At 37.5% G+C, this 26,018-nt stretch overlaps 1 protein-coding gene across 23 annotated transcripts in view; it reads left to right on the top strand.

Annotated features, from left to right (window-relative positions):
* Positions 1 to 26,018, top strand: part of WNK1 (WNK lysine deficient protein kinase 1) — a 139,280-nt gene that overhangs the window by 35,030 nt on the left and 78,232 nt on the right. For 22 of the 23 annotated variants that reach the window (XM_055143859.1, XM_055143862.1, XM_055143864.1 and 19 more), the window contains exons 2-3: positions 12,574 to 12,746; positions 25,567 to 25,787. In XM_055143859.1, the coding sequence (XP_054999834.1) occupies positions 12,574 to 12,746; positions 25,567 to 25,787 (394 nt within the window). Of the gene's footprint in view, positions 1 to 12,573; positions 12,747 to 25,566; positions 25,788 to 26,018 lie in introns of those variants that run through there. The other variant, XM_055143875.1, reaches the window with a different exon arrangement.

Below are 26,018 nucleotides of genomic sequence, written 5' to 3' on the forward strand. Positions count from 1 at the left end.
ATTGCATATGGTCCCCTGAACACCACTAGGAGTCATCCTGGCACAGAGCCAGAAATAGTACTTACACACTGTTGGGTGTGGTCCTAACCTCCCATCCTCCCTCCCAGTTAAAAACAATAGGTTGATGTAAAAAAAAAAAAAAGACTAATTAGATTTATTAAGACTAAGAGTAATTCTAACATTAGGTAGTTTAGTGCCTTTAATAGATTGCAATAGTAGAAATGAAATGTGAAAAATGATGGAATTACAGATATTAAAAAAGTTCTAACTTTATTGCTGGGGAAACAAAGGAAAAGCAGAAAAGACAGAGAAGACAAAAGAAAAGTAGAGAAATTGTAGTGGAATCGTTGATTTGTTGAGAACACTATGTAGTTAGAGCTAATGGGTCTTTGGGCATAAGATGTCCAGTAAATACTTATAAGCATTAATTAAAATTCCAAAATTGATAAAACATTGCATTAAAATAGGCCTGTTAAGTATAAGGATAGCAATTATATTCTCAATATAAAAATGCTATTAAACTAGGTACAACTTGTGCAATTTGGGATTTGTGTTTTGTTTGTTTTTGTTTTGCTCTCATGTATTTCTTCTTATCCAGATCTTTAAAATTGCTTTTTGTGCTCCAGGATCTTTCTGTGAGGTCGAGGTACTTATATTCCCTGACCCTACCAAGTGGGTATGAGAAAGTGGAATTAGTTTTCATTTAGTTGTTAAGGTGAGACTCCTAGAAGGAAAGGTGATTGATGTACAGATGTTTAAGGGTATGTGAATGGGTATACTACACTTATCTTTCTTTTTTTTTGTTGTTATTTTTATTTTGGGGTTATAACCAGCTATACTTTGGTGTTATTCCCATCTGTGCTTAGGTTGAATCATGCAGTTTTGGAGGTTTAATTTAGGGCTTCAGCTTGCAAAGGAGGTTCTTTCCCCTTCTTACCCCACCCTCTTTGATATTTAAAAAGAATTTAGTTTTGTTAAAAAAAAAAAAGCAAATCCCGCCCACATGGCAGAGCCTGGCAAGCTATCCTGCAAGCTATCCATGATGTACTCGATATGCCAAAAACAGTAACAAGTCTCACAATGGGGACATTACTGGTGCTCACTCGAGCAAATCTATGAATAACGGGATGGCAATGCTACGATGCTACAAAAAAAAGCAAAATTTTCTATTTCCTTAATTGAAAAAGCCTATACATTGTGTAATAATAAATGAACTTTATTTATTAATGTTTTTGCCCTGAACTATGTGAAACAAATTTTAGGTATCTATTACAAAGCTGTTCGTATTAACTGCAGAGTAGTATTTGTCTCTGAATGAAAACTCTCCATTCTATAATGAGCAAAAATTTTTCAGTCTTTATTCATATTTGTATTGAACTTTTCTTCTTGTCATCTTCTTTATCTTTTAATTTTGTTTAAAAAGTTCTGATACTAGCGCTATTCACAGCATTTGGGGCTAAAACCTTTTAGTTAATTTGCTTTACACCCAGTCTATTCCAATAAAAATTTTGAAGGGAGTGATATACCTGATAGTACTTGAAGGCTACTCTACATCCACACCCAGTGCTAGGAGTCACTGTTGGCATTGCAGCAGCCCCATGTGGTGCTGCATACAGAACATATGCTTCAGCCCTTTGAGGCATCTCCCCAGCTCTCAATAAAAGCTTTGAATTTGTGCTTGAGATAATGAGGTAGGTTTAAGAGATTTCCCTTATATTGACTCTGATTTGATTCCCATGGTTGACTCTAATTTGATTCTTGGCACCACATATGGTCTTCCAAGCACCACCAGGAGTGGTACCTGAATACAGAGTTAGGGATAATCCCTGAGATCATTGGGTGCCCCCTCCCAAAACAAACACCCCTCCCCCCAAAAAAACTCCTTTAATTGCTAATTGATAGGTAGTGTTCTGAGTTTTGCTATGCAATGGATATTGTAGCCCATTTAGTGAAAGCTGTGTCTTTTTCTAATAGGACTGATTGTGTTACCTTCTTGTACTTCAGCTATTTTAAGTATCTGGTACTTAAGCTATTTTAAGTATCTGGTACGTTTTTAGTTTTAAGTTTTAGTTTTTAGTTTTAGTTTTAGTTTTAGCTTTAATACGTTTTAATATTAAAACTAGTATTTTTAATATTAAACTTTATGTACTAGTTGGATTGGGTAAAAGCTGTTTTTGTTCAATTGCTTTTTATTGAGTTAGAATGGTTTATAATAGTACAAAGTTATTTTATAATTGTAAAGCTACTACACTAATTCTTGCACCAGGTTTTGAGGACTCCTCTACCATTACCCTCTGGCCTCAGTTCCCAGTTATATAGAACATGTCTCAGAATTTTTGGAAAGAATCTCTTAAACTCCATAGTAATATGCTAGTGACTCATATTTAGGGATGAAAAAAAAGTTGCTTAATGTTGCTTAATGATGGAACACATAATTTAGGACACATCTGATTTCAGAAAATTCTCTTGTCTTGTCCCTTGTTTAAGTAGATTATTTTTTCTTGTTGTTTTGAAACAAAGAAGCTTTTTGTTAACAACGAAAGATGAGACAAGGAAGAAGGGACCAGTGGAGATTGTAGAACAAGGTTTATTTTTTATTAGTTTTGATGATTTTTTTTGTTTTTCTGAAATTTGCACAATTTCATAATAGTTCTTAGAAGACTGCATGGAGAAGCAGTATCATTTTTTGAAAGTTCTGCATATCGATATCAACCTCTCTAATATTCATTGCCTTCTTAAGGAATATAGCCTGTCAACTAGAGATATAAAACATCTTTTTTTGTGTGTGTATGTGTGGAACAAACCCAGTTCCTCTCTAAGGGTATGGGTTGGAAGGCCATGAAGAAATTTGTGTTTACTTTGTAGGTTTGACTACATAAAATCCAAATTTAATTTTCATGTCATATTTCACAACATCTTAAAGCCCTGTTATATCTGTTTTATTATTAACAGTTACAAGTTGTTTTTTTTTTTTTTTTTGCTTCTATGTGCTATTTTTCCATTTTTTCCCAAGGTTCAATCTTTACTGTTTCCATTAAGGCAAAATACTTGATTCGTAGGATATTTAAAAATCAAAATATTTATATCTTTTTTGAGTTGTTATATGGTGATGTAAACCTCTAAGTATGGATACTTCAGACTTAATTTTATGATTTTTTTAAGTGCAAAGTAATTGTTTTTCTTTTTAAAAAATGTCAATCTGTAATTGAAACCTGTTTGAAAGCAATGTTTCAAACTTTAGTTCTCCTACCAGAGACAAAGTTTTGTTTTTGTAACCCAACGCCCAACAGCATCGCTTTAAAAGATGGACTAGGTGCCTAGGTCTTTTGCATAGTCAGTGTGGTGCAGAAAATGATAAGAAGGGAGGACCAAATATATTTTAATCAAGGAATTCCAGATACTTCTCTACACCCATGTTTTGAAATGTAGACTTATCATATGTGTTCTTAACTTAGCAGTAATACTTTGAATATTGCTAAAAATGCTACAGAAGTTTAGATGTTACGACTTGAAGGCCAGGTGTTAGCTAATGAAATATTTCAGGTATTTCAGGTTAATTATTTCAGGTAAATACTGTTTCACGATTTGGTGGAAGGTTTATTTTTGAGCCCAATAGGATAAGCAGTAGGAAAGCATAGGATTGTGTCTTTGAGAAATATTGAAATTTAGATATAAAGAGAAAATGCCATAGAAAGATCAAGTTTTAAAAGTAACTTATTAAAACTCAAGGAAATGAAGATATGAAAATGTTGTAAGGTCATGTACCAAATATTAACATTGTGTTTCTCACCCAAGAAGAGATTGCATCAGCAAATAATTTATCCAGCACTGTTGTTTGGATGGTACTGAGATGAACAATAGTTTCAGTTGTTACTGGGCTCCCCACCTCCACTCAGCAGCCTGGAGCCAGGCATGTCATGGAAGGTCATATGATGGTGATAATTTGGTTTTGTTCATTTAGCCCAGACGTTCCTAAACTTTTTGACATTTCATCCCTGTTTCAGATAAGAATAGAATTTATTCAGCGCCTCTCAGAAATCCACCATGTTTAACTGAACAAATAGAAAATGCCCACTACCCCAATTACAGCAGTATCTACTAGCCCCCTGGATTCTTCCAGTGCCCTCCACTCCAGGAGGGGTGGTATCACCCACTTTGGGGAACAGTGATTTCGCCTGCCAGAACAATTTTGTGTAGGTGGAAAGAAATGAATGAAATGAATGAGTGGGTTAGCAGCATCAGCTGAACTTTTACATAGAAGATAATGAATGCGGCAACAATTGGGATAATGTATCAAGCCCCCAGAGTATCCAACTTGGTTGTGCTGGAGAAAAGATACTGAAGGGCCACAGTGGTTGATGATGTGAATTTCAGTTGATAGTCTATTTAAAAATTTAAAAATTTTGTCACTGCCTTCATGAGACCTTGATAGTTTTAAGCAATGTATGTGCCTTTTATTTTCTCAGCTATAATTTAGTGAATTATCCAATTTTTTAGAATAATTCGTAGTTAACAGAAATATCAACATAGCTTTTCTGAGAAGATGATTGTTTTAGTAGCTTTACAAAATTTAATAGGTGTTTGTCTAGTATAGTGAATAGAACACGAGCTTTGAATTAAATCTCAGTTTAATTTGTGGGTCTGCTTTTCCCATGAGTAATTTTTTTTTTCTGAGTCTGTTTTTTAGTTAAAATCATATTTCTTAATAATTCAAGGGAACTTTTCTTGCTTTCTGTTTCCCAATGAGAATAAAAGTCAAATAACTGACATGCAAATAGTAAACAGTTGGAAAGGTTTTGGGGGTTGTGGAGGATATTCAGCTTACTCCTGGCTCTACATTCAGGGATCACTCCTGGCAGTGGTTCGGGGGACCATGTGGGTTGCTGAGGATTGAACCAAGTTGACGGCAAGCAAGGCAAATGCTCTATTAGCTAAACTGTCGCTCTGCCCCCAGTTTGGAAAGTATTTTAACAAAAGCCTGGCAAGCTACCTGTAGCCTATTCGATACACCAAAAACAGTAACAAGTCTCACAATGGAGAGACCCTACTGGTGCCTGCTCCAGCGAACAGCGGAATGACAGTGCTACAGTGCTGCCCACTCTTAGTTTTATTTTTTTAATTTTTGGGTCACACCTGACAATGCTCAGGGGTTATCCCTGGCTCTGTATTCAGGAGTTACTCCTGGCAGTGCTCCAGCAGGGGGCACCATGATACAGGATGCTGGGGATCGAACCTGGGTCAGGTGTGTGGAAGGCAAACCCGCTGTACCAGCTCAGCAACCCTCATTCTTAATCTGTTGAAATTAATTACTGTAACTGTCACCCATTGCTCATCGATTTGCTCGAGCGGGCACCAGTAAAATCTCCATTGTGAGACTTGTTACTGTTTGTAGCATATCAAATATGCCACGGGTAGCTTGCCGAACTCTCTGAGAGGGGTGGAGGAATCAAACCCGGGTCGGCAGTGTGCAAGTCAAACATCCTACCCGCTGTGCTATTGCTCCAGCCCCCAATTTTTTTTAATTGTGCATATTTGTTTTTATTTTAATTAGAATTCCTTTCACATTATTGTTTTGATGATAGGGGATTGCACAGTTGGCTGAGGCACTAGGCAGGTTGCATTGTTTAGTTTTGGTGCCTTCAGTTATTTTGACTGGAGTGCTCATCAGTTAGGGTGCTAGCATACTTTAGTTGTGATACCCATGTGTACATGGTGGAGAGGGGTCACACCGTTTAGTTGCAGTGCTCACACATACTTGGCTGCAGAATGGTTAGGAATGACACAGGATGACAGCAGGGCCACCAGGCACAAACTGGAAGGACAGAGCTTGGCACAGGTGAATGACAGTTTTTTCTGTTATTCTATTAGGCCCAGAAATAACACAAATTCATGACTTCACACTTGGACAGCACTTTAATCACTAATCCATCTTCTGGCTTTTCTTAATTCTTGTTTTGTTTTGTTGAACCACACCCGGTGATGCTTAGGGCTTATTCCTGGCTCTGCACTCAAGAATCACTCCTGGAGGACATAGGGGACAGTATGGGGTGCTAGAGATAGAACCCAGGTTGGCCTTGTGCAAGGCAAGTGCAGTACCCTACCAACTGTACTCTCAGTTACCCCTTACTACTTTTGGGAATCAAAATAATAAAGTTTTCTGAAATATTTTATGAAATGCCTTTTTTTTTAAAGGAATTTAATACACATAGAATGTGGTCAATAAATACTGAAAGATACACTAAATAATTTTGAGGTTTTTTTAATCATCTGTTTTCTACAACTATATTTCTAATTATTGAAGATTTAAGCAAGTGGAACGTAGCCTACCAATAGAGCCCTTCCTTGCCTTACATGTATAAGGCAAGGGTCTTAGAGTAGCATTTCTCAACCAGGGGCCATATGGCCCCGTAAGAGTTTCCAAGGGAGGCACAGGTAAATTTTTTATAAATGAGAGTATTTCATGAAACTAGAGGGAGAGTCAGTAGAATGGGGTGGCGGGTAAAAGAAACAAGGTTAGAAGAGGGTCATATTCAGAAATAAGTTCAAAGCACTAGCTTATACTGCCCTTAAAATTAGTTTTTAAGGGTAATAGTTCTATGGGAGGATAAAAAGCCCATAGTAGATGTGTAACTTGTAACCTCTATTTAGAATATAATTACCAGGAAACTTAGACAAAAGTTATCTTAATAGTTGCATAGAATTTTAGGATTGTCCTTAGGTATGGTTGATGGCAGTATGGTTTAATCTACTAGTTGTAGATTTTTGTTGAATAAAGGATCCTTGTTTATTTTTTCCCTCTTTTCATTTCTACTTTGCTATAAATAAGTAGATGTAGCTATTTTAGAATGAATTGGTCATTGTGTTTGAATTATATTAAACTAACGGGTTCGGTTTCTCACTATTTAACGTCATAATTTTATTTTTAAATCTTGGGAGAAGTGCTAATTGCTTGGGTTATTTTTTGTTTGCATGTTTGTTTGTTTGTTTGTTTTAGAGCTACAGCTGGTGATGCTCAGGGGTTACTGCTGCCTCACACTCAGGAATAACTCCTTGCAGTGTTCAGGGGATCATATGGGGTGTGGGAATTGAACACAGGTTGGCTGCATGCAAAGCAAGTACCCTGCCTGCTCTACTATCTCTCAGGCCCAATCTGATTGCTTGTTAAGGATAAGCACTGTAGCACTGTCACACTGTTGTCCAGTTGCTCGAGCAGGCACTAGTAATATATCCATTGTGAGACTTGTTGTTGCTGGTTTTTTTTTTTTTTTTTTTTGCTTTTTGGGTCACACCTGGAGATGCACAGGGGTTACTCTTGGCTCTGCACTCAGGAATTACCCCTGGCCGTGCTCAGGGGACCATATGGGATGCTGGGATTTGAACCCGGGTTGGCCGCGTGCAAGGCAAACGCCCTACCCACTGTGCTATCTCTCCAGCCCCTGTTGTTGCTGTTTTTGGCACAGCTAATACACCACGGGTAGCTTGCCAGGCTCTGCCATGCGGGTGGGATACTCTCGGTAGCTTGCTCTTGAGAGGGATGGAGGAATCGAACCTGGGTCAGCTTTGTGCAAGGCAAACGCCATATACCCACTGTGCTATCGCTCTAACCCTGCAAGTGCAGTGGTGTTTACAATTAATTGATCACAGCCAGTTTCAAAAAGGGTAAGTACACTTAGTATTTTTTCATTCATTGCTTTATGAACAACAGATACTTTTAAGAATAAACCTTGGCCCCAGAGTATAGGAAGGAGAAGGAAAAGAATTGTGGAGGGAAGGGGGACAAGAGACAGATGCGAAGTAGTGAGGCCCTGGTCAGGGGAATCGGGTACAGAGGTGGTGTTAAGGAATGATACAATCACATATACAAAGCACAGAGTCCACAACACTGAAATCAAGACACCCAGTCTAACAGCTGAACTTAGCAAGGGCCTGCTTAGGTGCCTGTCAAGAGTGCAGGCTAGATGGGGCTGGGGACGCAGGATATATGGGAGGGAACAGCCTTTGAATATTGGTTGAAGGAAGTTGACACTAGTGGTGGGATCAGTGATGCAATATTGTGTCTAAAACTCAGTTATGAATAACTGTAAATTACAGTGCTTTAGTTAAAAAAAAGTGTTGATTGAAAGAAAAGAATAAGTGGAAATACAATATAATATTAAGTGCTATGAAGAAGGTATATATTGTACATAGTTCATAAAAACATAACACATGTAAAGGGTGAATGTGGAATGTTGGATGGATATTAGGGATAATTTCACTGAGGAAATGAATTGATCTTATGAGTGGGCATTGGCTAGTTCCACCACCATCCCCCTTCTACCATCCAAAATAAAAGTTACTTTTTATTATTTATTTATTACTACTTTTTATTTATGACGGATACTCTGTAGAAGAGGAATAGCATGTGTGATGGAGCTCAGTAGGAAGAAACATGTATTTTGAGAACAGAAAATATCTGAGACTTGAACCATATTATGTGGGAGAATACAGTGATTTTTCTTGACCTTTAATAGAAAGGCTATAAAGAACTATTTTAAGGGTTTTTTTTTTTCTTTTTGGGTCATACCCAGCGATGCTCAGGGGTTACTCCTGGCTTTGCACTCAGGAATTACTCCTGGCGGTGCTTGGGGGACCATATGGGATGCCGGGGATCGAACCCGGTCGGTCGCATGCAAGGCAAACGCCCTACCCGCTGTGCTATCGCTCCGGCCCCTTTTCTTTTCTTTTCTTTTTTTTCTTTTTTTTTTTTTTATTTTAAGGGTTTTTAAACAGGGTTACACTATACCCTAGTTTACTGAATCTAAAACTCATTTGTATAAAATATTTTGATTTCAAAGGTGTTCGAAGATGGTATTGCTAAGAACTAAATGATAGGAAAAACCTGAGGATTGATTGATTTGGCAAATTCTTTTGGGGGAGGGCTTGGAAGGAGGGGTTGGTCACACAGCACTCAGTAATCACTCCTGGCCAGCTCTGGAGCAGGGCAGGGCACAGGTGACAATATGCAATGCCAGGGATTTAACCTGATTTGCCTGCCAGGTTAGTCAAAAAGAAATAAGAGGAGGGGGGGAAACAACTTTAAGTTGTAGATAAGATAGGGACAAAAGTAGCTTTTTGTTTTGACCACACCCCATAGGGTTTAGGGCTGCCTCCAGTTCTGTGTTGCTACTGGCATCTCTGAGGAATCAGTTGTTGCCAGGATTGAACCCAGTCCTGCATGCAAATCATCTGCTCAGCCTTCTACTCTCTGGCCCAGATTTTTTATTAAATTTAATATTTTTAGTACACTTCATATAGTTGATGTTGATTTTTTAATCTAATTACTGTGCAAAATCTTAAATGAGGCACATTTAAGAATGCACAGATTTTTAAATACAGAATAATCTATGTGGAGCTTAGTATGTACAGTGAGGTAGCAACAAAAGTAACAACAAAAGATTTGATACACAACTGAATTGATGGGGGGCAGTTGTGAAAGGAGAGGAGAGGCCTTGGTAGGGACTCTGGCACTCTGGTGATGGGATGTGGTGTAAGAATGATGTGAATATGAAGCCATCATTGACAATTTTGTAAATCGCAGTACCTCAGTAAAGATCTAAAATTTTTTTTTAAAGAATGTATAGATTTTTTCAAACACATTCCCACCATATTATTGGTGATGGAAAAAGAAGTTAAAAAAAATTGCCTTGTAGAACATCAGGTATTTTAAAATATTGATTAAAAGAACAACAGCGAAAAAACAACCCCTCTTTCAACTGCATAACCCAAGTTAGAAGTATAAGAATAATCTCCAAATTTTAAAACAAGCTAAAAACCTGAGTGAAGAAAGTATGGATTGATATTATGGCTTACTTGGGATAGCTGCCAATCTTGTTAACTGAGCAGTGTAGTTTTACCCTCTAACAGTGAGTAAACTCTGGTAGATGCCAGTACACAGGCAGGTATTGAAACTGATATCCAATAAAATTATTCCTTGAGGGGCTTTTTTATCTTTAAAAAAGGACAGACTAGAAAGATTGAAAACAAAATTCCTAAGATAGGATATAGACAAACCCATTGGTTGGAGATAAACTAAACAAAACCAAGTTTTACCCTAATTATTAGCATTAGCACTGATAACTTACTAGGAAGTATGTAAAACTCACAGTAAACACATTTTAGGCCAGTCTTTGAATAAAGCTTTTTTTGAGGGGAGGAGGGGTCACACCTGGTGATGCTCAGGGGTTATTCCTGGCTCTGCACTGAGGAATTACCCCTGGCGGTGCTCAGGGGACCATATGGGATGTTGGGAATTGAACCCGGGTCAGCCTCATGTAAGGCAAACGCCCTACCCACTGTGCTATTGCTCCAGCCTCTAAATAGAGCTTTTTAAAAATAATAAAAAGAAAAACAGTCTATCTTGAGAATTTATATATTCATGGATTTGCTTCACACATGAATAAGATTTGAATTTAAATAGTAGGGCCAGAAGTCTTAGCAAACTTGAAGCCTGTCTATAGATGACACCCACTCTTAACAGACAATTTTTTTTTATTTTTTAAATTAAAAAAATTTTTTTTATTAAATCACTGTGAGATAGTTACAAGCTTTCGTGTTTGGGTTACAATCACACAATGATCAAACGCCCATCCCTCCACCAGTGCATATTCCCCACTACCAATATCCCTGGTATACCACCACCCCCCCCTTCTCACCCTCCCCCTGCCTCCGTGGCAGACAATATTCTCTATACTGTCTCTCTGCTTTTGCGCATTATGGCTTGCAGCACAGACACTGAGAGGTCATCATGTTTGGTCCATTATCTACTTTCGGCATGCATTTCCCATCCCTACCGATTCCTCCAGCCATCATTTTCTTAGTGATCCCTTCTCTATTCCAGCTGCCTTCTCCCCTCCGCTCATGAAGCAGTCTTCCAACTATGGGGCAATCCCCCTGGCTCTTGTTGCCAAGATTGAACCCAGTCCTGCATGCAAATCATCTGCTCAGCCCTCTACTCTCTGGCCCAGATTTTTTATTAAATTTAATATTTTTAGTACACTTCATATAGTCGATGTTGATTTTTAATCTAATTACTGTGCAAAATTTTAAATGAGGCACATTTTAGAATGCATGGATTTTTAGATACAGAATAATCTATGTGGAACTTAGTATGTACAGTGAGGTAGCAACAAAGGTAACAGAACAAAAGATTTGATACACAACTGAATTGGTGTATCTACTGTCCTTGGGTGTTGGCCTCATGTGATGTTATTCTATACTCCACAGATGAGTGCAGTCCTTCTTGTGTGTCCCCCTCTTTCTGACTCATTTCACTTAGCATGATACTTTCCATGTCTATCCATTTATAAGCAAATTTCATGACTTCATCTCTCCTAACAGCTGCATAGTATTCCATTGTGTAGATGTACGAAAGTTTCTTTAGCCAGTCATCTTAACAGGCAAATCTTTATATGGCTTAAGATAAATGTATTAATAATCCAGTATTATAAATGACATAGCAAAGCAAACCATAATGAGTCATGTTAGCAACCAGAACAATAGGAAGAATTAAATTCCCAGTAACTCAGGTAAAGATGGTACTGAATTGAGCCTCTAGATACTTTTATTTAAAATTTTTATTATTATTATTATTAATTTGTTTATGGACCACGCCCAGCTATGTTCAGGCTTTATTCCTGGTTCTCTGTTCAGGGATCATTCCTGGGGGGTGCTTATGGGACTCAGGCTTGTATTGAAAGTTATTGAAACTTAAAAAAGATATAACTGGAAGGTCTAATAGCTATCATAATTTCAGAGTAATAGTATAAATGATACTTTGAATATCTGCTTAACGGGAGTCATAGGAAAATATCCAGGCATGGTTTAATGTTATTAGCTTTATATATTAATTTTTCAGTTTATGGTTAATACAGAAATAAAGATTTATTTTCATTCAAGTTCACAAACCTACCTTAAAGGGATTTGTGGACCCCTAGTTAAGTATTTTAGGAGTAACTTTCAAATGCATGTCTGAGGAGATTAATACTGTAATTCCTTTGTAGTGTTGTAGTAGATAAAAATGGGAAATAACCTAAAGATTTGCTGGTAGGAGATTATATAAATTGTGTTATATCCAAAGAATGAATTAATTTTGTGAAATTTTAAGGTTATGTAAAGAGTAAATTTTGTATGGTAATGGTATGCCCAAACTCAGATTAACAGTTATTCAAGGGTAAGAGGTAGTTTCTTAGGGCCTTTTAAAACATGTGCCACTCCCAGCCATGCTTGGTGGGAACTAGGGGGCGCTGGTGATCAAACCCAAGACTGTGAAGCATGTGCTCCAGCCCTTTGAACTCTCCCTGCCTCTACCTAAAGATTTCCTAAATCAACTCCAGCCTTTTCTCATACTGTTAAGAAATGCTGATGAACTTTAGTAACTTTAGTGTTAAAGTTACATTAGTAACTTGATTGTTAAGAGTGTTTTCTATTTTCTATTTATTATAACTTAGTACATTATAACTTAGTACATAAGCCTTTAAATTTAATGCTTATGATTTGTTGTTTTATCATTTTAAAACCACTTTTTTTCTTTTTTAGGATCGAAAGTTAACAAAGTCTGAGAGGCAGAGATTTAAAGAGGAGGCTGAAATGTTAAAGGGTCTGCAGCATCCCAATATTGTTCGATTCTATGATTCCTGGGAATCCACATTAAAAGGAAAGAAGTGCATTGTGTTGGTGACTGAACTTATGACATCTGGAACACTTAAGACGTAAGTGCAAACACTTAAGTTGTAAGTTCATCGGCGTTTTAAAGCTGACTAAGAAAGAAATAGGAGCAAATTTAATTTTTCTCATTTTAGATTATCTGTCCTTTTTTTTACCCAGCACACTAAGTTCATCTTTACAACTGCTAATATGTTAGCACATTTTCCTTCCCCCAACATCCTCTAGTGTGTATAAAGTAATTTGATGTTAATTTATTGATAAGTATTAACATTAGAAAAAATAAGCCTCATTTAAAAAATTGTGTTGTTTGATCTTTGTAAAATGGGTAGGCAATCAAATGACAAGGTGGCCCTCTAGTGGTTGAAATAAGGTTGACCCTTACAAAGACTGCTAGGAAACAGATGGAGTAAGACGTTAGGATTCTAGGTCTTTTAGAGCAGCATTGTTCAACTTTTTACGCCTTCATGCCAGCACCTACTCTGCATGCTAGTACACTGGACCAGCATTTCTAACCAGGGAGGAAAATCAGTGGGTTTAAACTTTCTGCACTGGCAGACTGGTGGCTTAAGAATGCTAATGTAGAGTAACTAATGTCAGTTATATGGTATAACATTTTTACTGTGGAGGAGTTGTTCCAGAAATAATTTTAAAATTTTTAAAATTTTAGTTAATCCTACTTTCTTTAGTTAATCCTACTGAGTTGATTAATCCCAGGTTCTTTAAACATTTTTTATCTCTTAGAAGTAATTACTTGCATGTGCCCATGGATGCTCAAGATTAAGATGTGGAAAAGCCAGTTGATTATTCTGCCCTTGAAAATAACAATTTTCTTACCCAACTTCTTTATTTTAGGAACACTATTTTACTAGTAATCAAGGCATTCTTGTTATTCACATACTTGTCTGTTCCACAAGATTGTGCTCCCTAGGACTCTGCCTGAAGCTTGAAAAATATTTAAGTAAATTAGGAAAGTGGTCTGATAGTAGTTTTGTGCATGGTCAAGATTCTTTTTACAAGTTTGCATTCTCAGTGGATTGTCAGCTCTGTCAGACACATCTTGCAAGAAAACTATTTAACAGTTCACTTGTTTTAAAAATGATACTGAAAGGCCTTGGGGAATTCCTGTTCTGTAGGAGTCTCCTTCGACCAACAAGCTAAAATATGGAATATACTAAAATCTTTTTCAGTACATATTTAAGCTTCAAAAAGATAAAGAAAGTATTCTTTCAGAGTTGGGGAGATGACTCAAAAGGATGTAGAGCCTGCAGGATATTTTGACTGTAGGATACCTGTGTTTGATCCCTACCTCTGTGGGGTCCCCATGAGCACTGTCTAGTCTGCCCCTCAAAGGAAAAGAAGGAAGGCGAAACCTTTAAACAGAAAGCAAAGAAGAGAAACCGGCCCTAAAGTCTATTGTGATTTTGTACCAGATATGGGACTTTAGGAATGGATATTGAACTTTCTTTTTTCCTTTTTGGGTCATATCCAGTGATGCTCAGGAGCTCTTTCTGGCTTTGTACTCAGTACTTGGGGGACCCTATGGGATGTTGAGTACTGAACCCAGGTCAGCTGCATGAAAGGCAGAAATCCTATCTACCCACAGGATAGGATGTGGATGTAGGATGTAGGTTGTCTGCCTTTCATGTAGCTGACCTGGGTTCAGTACTCAACATCCCATAGGGATGGATAGTAAACTTCTGGCCTGGATATTAAACTTCTAATATCCTGGCCTGGATATTAAACTTCTAATGTTTGTGCAAGGGTGGAGGCTGTAGAACTTATTTGAGAGGGGAACTGGAGCTTAACTTACATAGTAGGAAAAACATTTAAGAAAAGTAAGAATTCTGTACCTTAGTCAGTGGAAATTTTAAGGAACATTTTGATACTTTGTCCTTTGGCTCATGACTTTGGATAAGTAGGGAAAATTAGAAATCTCAGCTTAGGTTATATGTAAGCTACTGCTGGAATCCCAAGCCAAGACATGAGCATTGTAATGGAGTAAAAAAAAATGAAAAAAGGATAAGGAATATTTTCACACATCATTGGTCACATATCTATACATGGAAAAATAAGAACAACTAGGAACGTTGGTAGCATTTGGAGATAACATATAGCAAAAGGTAAGTTCAAAATGTGATTTTTCGGTCTTTTGAGTTTCTTTGTCCCATATTACATAAATACTTGACTCAAAACAAACGTCCATGAATTTGTAAAATTAGATGAGAAGATACAGATTAGGAAATTTGATTCAGGTGATGGAAATAACCTAGGTAGACATTTTAGAAAATTGTGAAACTCATAAAATTAGCCTTTTGAAATTTTACACTTCAGTGGTATTTAGTACATTCACCGTGTTGTATCATCACCATATCTCTTAACTTTCTAAACTTTTCCAAAGGAACTCCCCATCAGTTCAGGGCTCACCCAGCCGTAAGATGCTGCTTGGTGCTAGTAGGGCTAGTAGGGTGGCTACTCCAGCATGATGGGTGGGTTGGGAGGGTTGGGCAGAGTTTGGGCCTGTGCATGCAGTGCAGGAGCTCTGCCTCATTGTGATGTCCCCCCAAATGCCCTAGCCCTTTGAGTCCTTTTATTACAAATACCCCTCTCCCATGCCAGATTTTCAGTTGCATCTGATCTCAGTTCTTAGGTATTTTTCTCTTTGTTTCTTTTCCCATCATTGTTTAGTTCAATTTCTGAATCTCGGAGGCTGAGGGAGCAGAAGGTGTGTGTAAGATGAAAGAATCTCTAGAATTTATGGGTGGGAATTTTTCTTTTTTGCTGTGATTAAAAGAAAATTTACTATCTTAATTATTTTGAGGTTCATCGGTGTTTGAGTACGTTCACTTTACTGTGCAGCCTATTTCTGGAGTTTACCTTGCAAAATTTATAAAGAACTGCCCACTTCTCCCTCCCCACTAGCGTCTTCAAACCACCAACTCACTACCTTTCCTTATGGATTTATCAAATCAAGATATTTATGAAAACGGAATCATAAAATGTGTTCTTTTGTGTCTGGTTTCACTTTGCTCTTTCCCTTCCCTGCCTTCCCCTTTTGTTTTTTGGGCTATGCCCAACAGTACTCGGCTAACTCCTGGTCCTGCACTCAGGAATCACTCCTAGCAGTCTCAGGGGAACCATATGGAGTGCTAGAGATCAAACCCAGGTCAGCTACGTGCAAGGCAAACTCCCTACCCATTGTGCTGTCGCTCCAGCCCCAACTTACAGTATGTCAAGCGTCATGTTGTAATAGCGCATCAGTAGTACTCTTCTTTGTGACTATTTTTTTGCATGGACATAATACAGCTTGTTTTTCGATTCATTCATTGATAGACATTTGAATTTTTTCTGCCTTTAGCTATTGTGAATAGGAGTGCTGAGAAGAGATGTGTTTCAGTATTTGAGTTTTTTTATTTTCATTTGGGTAGGCACCTACAAGGGGAATTGATGAGTCATATAGTTTTCTATAACTTTCAGAGAAGCTGTCATAGAGAAACTGTCTATCATAGCTATACTATTTTTACATTCCCATTAGCAACGTATAAGATTCTAGTTTTTCTGCTAACATTTGTTTTCTTTGTAATTTGTTTGGTTCATTTTTAAAAAGTTATCTTGCTTCTTATGCCTTGGTTTTTCATTGTAGTTTAGATTTGCAGTTCCCTAGACACTGTTAATGCTGATCATCATGTTATATGCTTTTTGTATGCTTTGTTATGTTTCTTAGGTCTCCACACATGAGATATTTTTTCCCTTTAATTGTGGAGGTGTTGACACCTACACACATGTACATGAATAAAGCTAAACTCATATTCCACAAAATTTCAAATCAGTAATAAGTTGATAAATTTTCTTCTAGAACTATATCTTTCATTTTTATTTAATATAAAATTAGAAAATAATATAAATAATTCTGTACAAATACTTTTTTTTCTTGTTTTATTTATTTATTTTTCTTTTATTGAGTCACCATGTGGAAAGTTACAAAGGTTTCAGATTTAAGTCTCAGTTATACAATGCTCGAACACCCATCCCTTCACCAGTGCACATATTCCACCACCAAGAATCACAGTATAGCTCCACCCCGCCCCCCCACATCCCCAGCCCCCCACCCCACCTGTGTAACTGATAAATTTCACTTTACTTTCTCTTTACTTTGATTACATTCAGTATTTCAACACAAAACTCACTATTCTTGTTTGGAGTTTCTTCCCCTTAAAGTCAGACCTGCTGAAAAGGAAGCATTTGATAATTTGTTTTCCATTGCTGAGAATGAAGCGATATAAGGTCGAGTGGCCATGGTTTTGGATTTCTGTATTTTAGTATTTTAGTAACTAAGTAAGTCCAGAGAAATATCTGCCAGAAATTGCATCATTGCAAACTTGTACTTCTCAGCTATATTATATTCCACATATGAGTGCAATCTTTCTGTCTGTCTCTTTCTGACTCATTTCACTCAGCATGATACTTTCCATGTTGATCCAATTATATGCAAATTTCATGACTTCATGTTTTCTGACAGCTACATAGTATTCCATTGTGTAGATGTACCAGAGTTTCTTTAGCCAGTCATCTGTTTTTGGGCACTCTGTTTTTTTCCAGATTGTGGCTATTATAAATAGTGCTGCAGTGAACATAGAAATGCAGATGTCATCTCTACTATACCTTTTTGCCTCTCCGGGATATATTCCCAGGAGTGGTATTGCAGGGTCAAATGGAAGCTCAATTTCTAATTTTTTGAGAATCGTCCATACTGTTTTCCAAAAGGGCTGAACCAATTGACATTCCCACCAGCAGTGAAGGAGAGTCCCTTTCTCCCCACATCCACGCCAACACCGGTTGCTTTTGTTTTTTGGGCTGTGGGCCAGTCTCTGTGGTGTGAGATGGTATCTCATTGTTGTTTTGATCTGCATCTCCCTGATGATTAGTGATGTTGAACATTTTCTCATATGCCTCTCAGCCATTTGGATTTCTTCTTTGGGAAAGTTTCTGTTCATTTCATCATCCCATTTTTTGATTGGGTTGGCAGTTTTCTTCTTGTGGAGTTCAACCAGTGCATTGTATATCCTTGATATCAACCCTTTATCGGATGGGTACTGCTTAAATACCCTTTCCCATTCTGTAGATTGTCTTTGTACTTCGGTCACTGTTTCTCTTGAGGTGCAGAAGCTTCTTAGTTTGAGATAGTCCCATTTATTTATCTCTGTTTTCACTTGCTTGGCCAGTGGCATGTCATCTTTGAAGATACCATTGGCTTCAATGTCATGGAGGGTTTTGCCAACCTTGTCTTCAATGTACCTTAGGGATTCTGGTCTGATGTTGAGGTCTTTAATCCATTTTGATCTGACTTTTGTACATGGTGACAGGTGGAGGTCTAAGCCCATTGTTTTGCATGTAGCTGTCCAGTTTTGCCAGCACAATTTGTTAAACATGCTTTCCTTGCTCCACTTCACATTTCTTGCTCCCTTATCAAAGATTAGATGATCATATATTTGGGGGGTTGTGTCAGAGTATTCAACCCTGTTCCATTGGTCTGCAGCTCTGCCTTTGTTCCAGTACCATGCTGTTTTAATTCCTACCGCTTTGTAGCAGAGTTGGAAGTTGGGTAGGTTGATTCCTCCCATTTTCTTTTTCCCAAGAATTGCTTTAGCTATTTGTGGGGGCTTATTGTTCCATATGAATTTCAGGAGCACTTGCTCCATTTCTTTGAAGAATGACAAGGATATCCCAATAGGGATCGCATTCAATTATATACAATATACTTTAAAATTTACATGAAATAGATAAATCCTACAGATATAAAGCCTAGAATGAGGAGAGAATAATTGAAAATTTTAAGTGAAAATTCTGAATGGTGCATAAAAGTATATTTAATCTTAGGGGATATTGGCCTTATAATAAAAAATATTATAGGTAATGCTTTTATGTGTATAAATTAAAAGTGAAAAATTGTTATAAAAATACCTATAGATATAAAAAAATTTCCTAAAATATAGATGAAAATTAATTTATTATTGAAACCGTGGAAACTTCTTTAGTAAGCTAGGAATAAACAGAATACTCTTAATCTAGTGGAGGACTATCTGTTATGTCTTTAGGAAAAGCTCCAGTGATCTTCTTACAAAACTGGTTACGAGGTTATGAATTCCCCAAACTGTTGCCTGTTCATGAATCCTGTATTGTTCTTTCAAATCTGAATGATAATTTTGCTGGATAGAGTATATTTAGTGAGGCTCATTTTATTGTTTGTTAGTCTTTTTTTTAATAACTATATTCATCCATTCCCCGTGGTTCATAGAGTCACATTTGATGTGCTATTACTCTTAGAAGCATTCCTTTGTGTAAGTTCCTTTTTTAATTTTTATGCTTTCAATATCCTGTCTCTGTTTTGAATTTTTGTCATTTTGATTATAATGTGTCTTAGAGTTTTTCTATTTGGGTATATTTTTACTGGGACCCTTTGGGCCTCTTGGATCTCAGTGCTTGCATTCCTCAACTCTGGGAAATTCTTATCTATGATTTCTTTAGTATTTCTTCATCCAGTTTGACTTCCTGTTCTTCAGAGACTCAGATGATTCATAAATTGTTCCTCTTGAACTTATCCCATAGTTCTCTGGTGTGTTACTCATTTCTTTTTAGACATTTTCCATCCTTTATTTTGGAGAGATCCTGCTTCTCATTTTGAAGTTCATCAATCATTTTCTCGGCCACTGTTATTCTGCTGCTCAGACCTCCTATTGAGTTTTTTTTATGTCACCTACCACACTCTGCTTTTATGTCATTTCTAATTTTAGTTCCTTCGTTTTCACTTTAATTTGTGCTTTGCTACTTGTGCAGTCATTTCTTGGAGCTCATTAAACTTCTTCAGCATGGCATCACTAAAGTCATTCTGTGAGGGTTTCCGGAGCTGGTTGGTTAAAAGCCGTCTGTGTTATTATTTTCATGGATTGAGATTGGTGTCTTCCCTATTGTGTTTGCTGCGCTCCTGCTGTGCTGAGGGTAGTTAGCACTCCTGGATAACTCTCAATCTCTAGATTAGGCTGAGCCTTTTCCTCCCCAGCCTGCTTCACCCCGTGATGGGAAGTGTAAGAATGAGCAGTGGGAGATGTGAGTAGAGCTGTCATGGAGCTGACTAGTGGCTGCTCAGTTCAGGAGGTGAGAGAAGAGCTTGCTGAGTAGTATTGGTAAAGCAGCTGAGAAGGCTGCTGGGTTCCAGTTAGAAGGGAGGCCGTTCACTTTCAGTTCCAAAAAGGGCACTGAGGGTGTCAGTTGGGAAGTTATCTGCACCTGGAAGGTTTGATGAGCAAGCAGTGAGTCAGATTTGGTGGGCCTTCAGAGATGGCAGAGGTCATGTATGGAAGCTGCCCCTAAAAATATGGTGACAATTCCTCAAGCGAAAAAGCAAAACAAAACTAGAGTTAGCTTATGATTCTGCATCTGGATATATACCAGAAGAAAGCAAGCAAGCTCTCAAAGAGAAGTTTGCATACCCATATTCATAGCCGTATTTTTTACTCACAATAGCTGTAGCAACCCAGGTATCCATCTATGAGAGAATGGTTAAGCACAATATGGTATATCTTTACGGTGGCTTATATTCAACCTTTAAAGGGAAGAGAATTCTGATGTATTCTACAGAATGAATGAGCATTTGGGGCATTAAGTAAAGTAAGTTAATTGCAAAAAGACAGTCTTGGAGATCTCAACCCTGGGTTCCTCTGCTGGTTCCTTCATGCATGACGCTCGTCCGAACGTGTGGAGAGTGGCCTTGAGCATGACTGTGGCTGAGTTCTGGAGGTCTTCTGGGCCAAGATCTCCAAGGCTGCTCAGATCGGGACCGGGCCTCTTCCACCCAGATTCCCCATTTTCCAGTAGCTAGGCAGTCACACCCAGAAACTGCCCCCGGCGCTGTGTGATCCCATCAACGGCCAACATCCAGAGACTATAAATCCAAGCTCCCTCATTCGAGGCCGCACGACATCTGATAGCCTAGTTCTCCCTCTTGGAGGACCTGGCAAACTACCGAGAGTTTACTGCCCTCATGGGAGAGCCTGGCAAGCTCCCTGTGATGTATTCATATACCATATACAGTAACAATGATGGGTCTCATTCCCCTGACCCTGAAGAGCCTCTAATGCGGCACTGTTGGGAAGGATGAGTAAAAAAGATGCTGCTGAAATCTCAGGGCTAGGATGAATGGAGACGTTACTGGGCCCACATAAGCAAATTTTTGATCAAGGGTACGACAGTGACAGTGACAAAAAGACAAATACCATGATTCCATTTATGATTCCATTTATATGTGGCTTGCCTAGAGTAATCAAATTTGTGAGCTAGAAAGTGGAATGAATTTTGATTGCCAGGCCTGAGGGGAGACGAAGATGGGAAATTGTTTAATGGCACAATGTTCTAGTTTTGCAAGGTGAAGAGTTCTGTAGATGTATGATTATGATTTTGATCCCAAAATAATCTGATAATCTGAGTCTTAATGTTACTTAAAGATGGTAAATTTCGTGTTATGTGAAGTTCACTGTAATATTTTAAAACTAAGAAATGGGGTTCTGGTTATAGATTCTTCTAAAAAAAAAAAGGAGGACAATGGAGCTCAGGGTTATTCGTGACTGAAAGTGCTTACTTTGAAAATAAGAGGCTTGAGTTTGATTCCTAGTGCAACACACACAACTGACAATGTACCAGCACTGCAGCCAGGAGTATGACAAGCTAACAATCAGAAAATGTATGCATACTATAACTAAATGAGAGCAATATGAGCATGTATGTGTGCAGACACCACAGGTAAAGTGTGTTACTCCCAGTCACTGTAGCAACTTTAAAATAAAGCAAAATTTAAATTAAAAAAATTTCAAAGGAGGTGGTAAGAGAATTTTCTTTATTCCATAATTTGCTTAATGAAGAAAACATTACACTAATGCCAAAACCTAATATACTTTATTATGGTAACCATATAACCATTACATTTCAGTAGTTTCTGAATTCTAGGTTGTATACATATAAAAACAGTTTATAGAGTAATGTTTTATAAATAGGTATCAGAATATTTTTACAAAACATTCACATATTGAATATAGCAATCACATTACACTACCACCAAACAGTTTATCTTGAAAATGTAAAGCTGATTAACATGGAATGAATCAGCTATTCATGATAGGATGAAAAGGAAATAATTTCAAATTATGGGGGAAAGGTATTTGACTTCAGATCTATTCATGACTAAAAACTCTTTATCAAACTAGGAATAGTAGGAAACTTCTTCAGATTGACAAAGAGTAGGAGGTGGAATGGGGGAAACAAAATTAAAGATAAGTCTTGCTTTGTTAGTTGTCCTGAAATTAAGAACAAAGTAAGGTGATTTTACCTCATTTACGTTCAGTGTTCTAGAGTACCTACCCAAGCTATGAGGAGTAAAAACGTTAAATTAGTAAAAAGCAAAAAGGTTGAAAAGGAAAATGTTTGCAGGTGATAGAATCGTGTACTTAGAAAAAATTAAACAAATGTAAAGTCATAAAGTAAAAAGTTAATATTCAACAATCTTTTTTAAAAAACTAGAAAAATTCAAAGAATTATATTACAAATAAAAACATGCTTAGACTGAGGAGATATAAAGTGCATGCCTTCAGAAAAACACATACACAAGATTACAAGACTTGCTGTTTTTGCTCTACTATATATATCCATTCATTCATCTTCCTATTAATGTCTTAATTCTATTCATTCCTTAGTAATTTGCAGGCATTTATATTTCACTTGTAAACATTTAAGTACACATTTTCATTAAAACTTAAGTATTATTTATTTTCCTTATATTAGTATTTATATAAAATAGAAAGTGTTAAATCATAATATATCAGTGAATCTTGAAAAAATTCATTTACTCATGAAATTAAAACTATTTAGATATAAAATATTTCCATTATCTCATTGAATGTCTGTGCCTATTCCCAGTTGTGAGATTGCACGTGTGTGTTTGGGGGCAGGAGGTGTGTGTGTGTGTGTGTGTGTGTGTCTGTGTGTGTGTGTCTGTGTGTGTGTGTGTGTGTGTCTGTGTATGTCTGTGTGTGTCTGTGTGTGTCTGTGTGTGTCTCAAAATTAAGTAGAATTTAAGTAGCCACTGGGTTTGCATTCCAGCATGTGGGATGGTGCTGGGGAACTTGAAGCCTCATTCTTGCAAGGCAAACAGATAGGCTGCCACTGTGCTGTCCCCAGCTTCTGGAAATGTTCTTTTAAGTGTGCCACTGTAATAATCTTTGTTTACCTCTCTAAATATTTCCAGGTAAAATACATTTAAAGTCAGTCCTCAAACTTTAAATATAATCTTTCCTTTGGTAGCATTAGAAATCTTCTCTTTTGGGGGCTGAGGTTGGGAGGAGGGGGTAATGGTGTTTGGCATACCCAGTAGAGTCAGGGTCTATTCCTTGACTCTGCTCAGGAGTGACCCCTGGAAATGCTTGGGTACCGGGCATGTGGTACTAGGGATTTGAACCAGGGTTAATGGGATACTTGGCATATGTATCAATATCACTAGTTTCAGAAAAAGTTTATAGGTGTTGGGAAGCTTTGTGGTGGTGGTACTAGGAGATAGTTAAAGGTCTAGAGTGCCCACCCTGTATATCCTATAGTCCAGGTTCAATCCCTGGCATTGATTGCATGGCTACCCAGATACTGCCAAGGTGTAGTCCTGGCCCCTAAGCACCACCAGATGGTGTCTTGGTAGCGCCCATAACCACTATCACAAGTGGCACTGAATTCTGGGCCCTTACACTGAATCAGAATCACAAAAATAATAGAATGAAAGTAAAGCTCGTATAATGAGAGTTGAAATATTTTATATTCTAATTTCCACTTGAAAGGACATTTTTATCTTTGTCAATACATGTGGTCAGTTGTTTTCCTTGAAATAGCAGATTCACTTTAATTTATTCTCAAGAACATGTATGCCATATAGTCATCTCATTTTAATTTGTCCTTCTCTTAGATAGTTGGTGCTCTTTTGGATAACATTGGGTTGTCCTTGCACCTCCTGCAGGGAGCTTAGGTTTATTGAGTTACTCCCACAACAAGTGCCTCTTAGGCACACTCAATTCCATCAGCTACTAATAATCCTATATTGTCTTTCTCTTTCCTTTATGTCCTTTGCATGGTTTATTTAGCAATGTCCTTTTTGTATAGACACAGTAAGACAGAAATAAGCTGCCTACCAACCAGCCTGGGGCCCTGTTTCTCCTTTCCCTGGTTTTCTGTCCGTCCATTGCCTTAGGTCGGTTCTCGGCCACCTAATGCTAGAGTCTCACACGCCTCCACATACTTTCCTTTGAAATTCATGGAGCTCTATTAAATATGATAAGCCTGGCAACTCAAGTACTTACATGGTTTTCCTTGAAACAACATAACTTGCTATTTGGTAGAAATATTTCATGCATCCTCTTTAGTTACAATTCTAAATAAAGAATTGTGCATTGTATTGAATGTACAATTTAATTGAAGTATTGAATTGTATTTACTCAATACAATAAAGAAGTTGCAATTTCTTTAGTTACACAGAATATTAAAGTGATGTATACTAAGGGTAGGCACCGCAGAGCCTGGCAAGCTACCCGTGGCGTACTCGATATGCCAAAAAACAATAACAGCAACAGTCCTCATTCCCCTGACCCTGAATGAGCCCCCATTACGCCATCGGGCTACACTAGTATGCCACAGGGACGAATGGAGATGTTACTGGTGCCCGCTCGAGCAAATGGATGAACAACGGGATGACAGTGATACTATGATAATGGGATACAAGAAGTCTTATTAATTCTTTTACTAACTCTCTAGCTCTAAATTTCAATTTTCTTAGAATTAGCTAGGATTCTTAGAATCTGTCCCGTATATACATATTTCATAGATCAGATTTGGGCAGAATGAATATATAGAATTTGGGACTTTCTGGTATTTCCCCCTTTTACTCTCAAGATCTCTGCTATCCAGTGAAACTCTATTATTTGAAGTGTTCTGTAATCTACACTTCGAAAAAAATTACCACTTGCTACATGAGGCTGTTAAGCATTGAAAAGTGTCTAGTACAACTGGGAAATGGATTGTTTTGTATAAAGTAGTCCGCATGTTCATGACAGAGAGAGTCTTAAATGACTAATAGATACTATATTCTAGAGCAGGGTGAGCAATCATATTTCTGTCAGAGGCCATTTGATATGTGTAAAGTCATTTGTAGGCCATAAAATACAAGCAGATAGCAAGAAGCATATAACTCTCATTGTGTACCAGGGACAGACCACAGGGTTTTGTAGGCTGGATGGGTCCCACCCCTATACTAGACACTATCATTACGGAAAGGTTTGTTAGGCAGCACTGTTTCACTTTCTGAATCATCAGCCCTCATATTCTTCATCCGGTAAGGCTGCAAGCCTCTAGTTAGGTATGTACTTTCCCAGAGTTAAAATGGTTATAGACAGTAGGAAGCTGAAAACGTGCTTTTCCTTTTTTTCCCTCCATGAATTCCCAATTTATGCCTGCGATGCCTACAAAGAATTGTCTATTTTTTATTAAATTTATAATTTTATCTGTGTGCAGTAAGAATTATACCACTGTTGATCAGAGCTCTAAAATAATTAACAAATTCGTTTTGTAGAGGTCTTATTTTAAGAATTCATTTCTCGCCCTTTGTTACCAGAATTTTTTTTACCAACCACTTGTTATTCTGTCCTCTTTACCCCTACTAAAAATCTCACTCATCTTTAAGGTTACTGAAATCTAATATTTTGAATTGTATAGTCCCATATACTAGCATTTAATAGAATTCTTCAAAGCAGTTATTGATAACCATTTGATATACTTTGCTTTTTCTAGATACCTGAAAAGGTTTAAAGTGATGAAGATCAAAGTTCTAAGAAGCTGGTGCCGCCAGATCCTGAAAGGACTCCAGTTTCTTCATACTCGAACTCCACCTATTATTCACCGTGATCTGAAATGTGACAACATCTTTATCACTGGCCCTACAGGCTCAGTCAAGATTGGAGACTTAGGTCTGGCAACCTTGAAGCGAGCTTCTTTTGCCAAGAGCGTGATAGGTATGTTTCAGGAGTACCTTGCAGTTTAAATAGCTTTTTGACACTCTTATCAGTGCTCTTATTAAATGGAATAAACCTTAAAAAATTTAATAGCTTGAATCCAGGGAAGAGTCAGTTCTGCTTCTGAATGTGGTATATTCTTTATTTATGCTTTTAGAATCATCTTGAAGACTATGTTCTTTAAAGTTACTTGAAGAGAAGGTTAACTGTGTTGACAGAACCATTTGTAGT

The sequence above is a fragment of the Sorex araneus genome, chromosome 6 (assembly GCF_027595985.1).
Source record: "Sorex araneus isolate mSorAra2 chromosome 6, mSorAra2.pri, whole genome shotgun sequence".
NCBI lineage: Eukaryota > Metazoa > Chordata > Mammalia > Eulipotyphla > Soricidae > Sorex > Sorex araneus.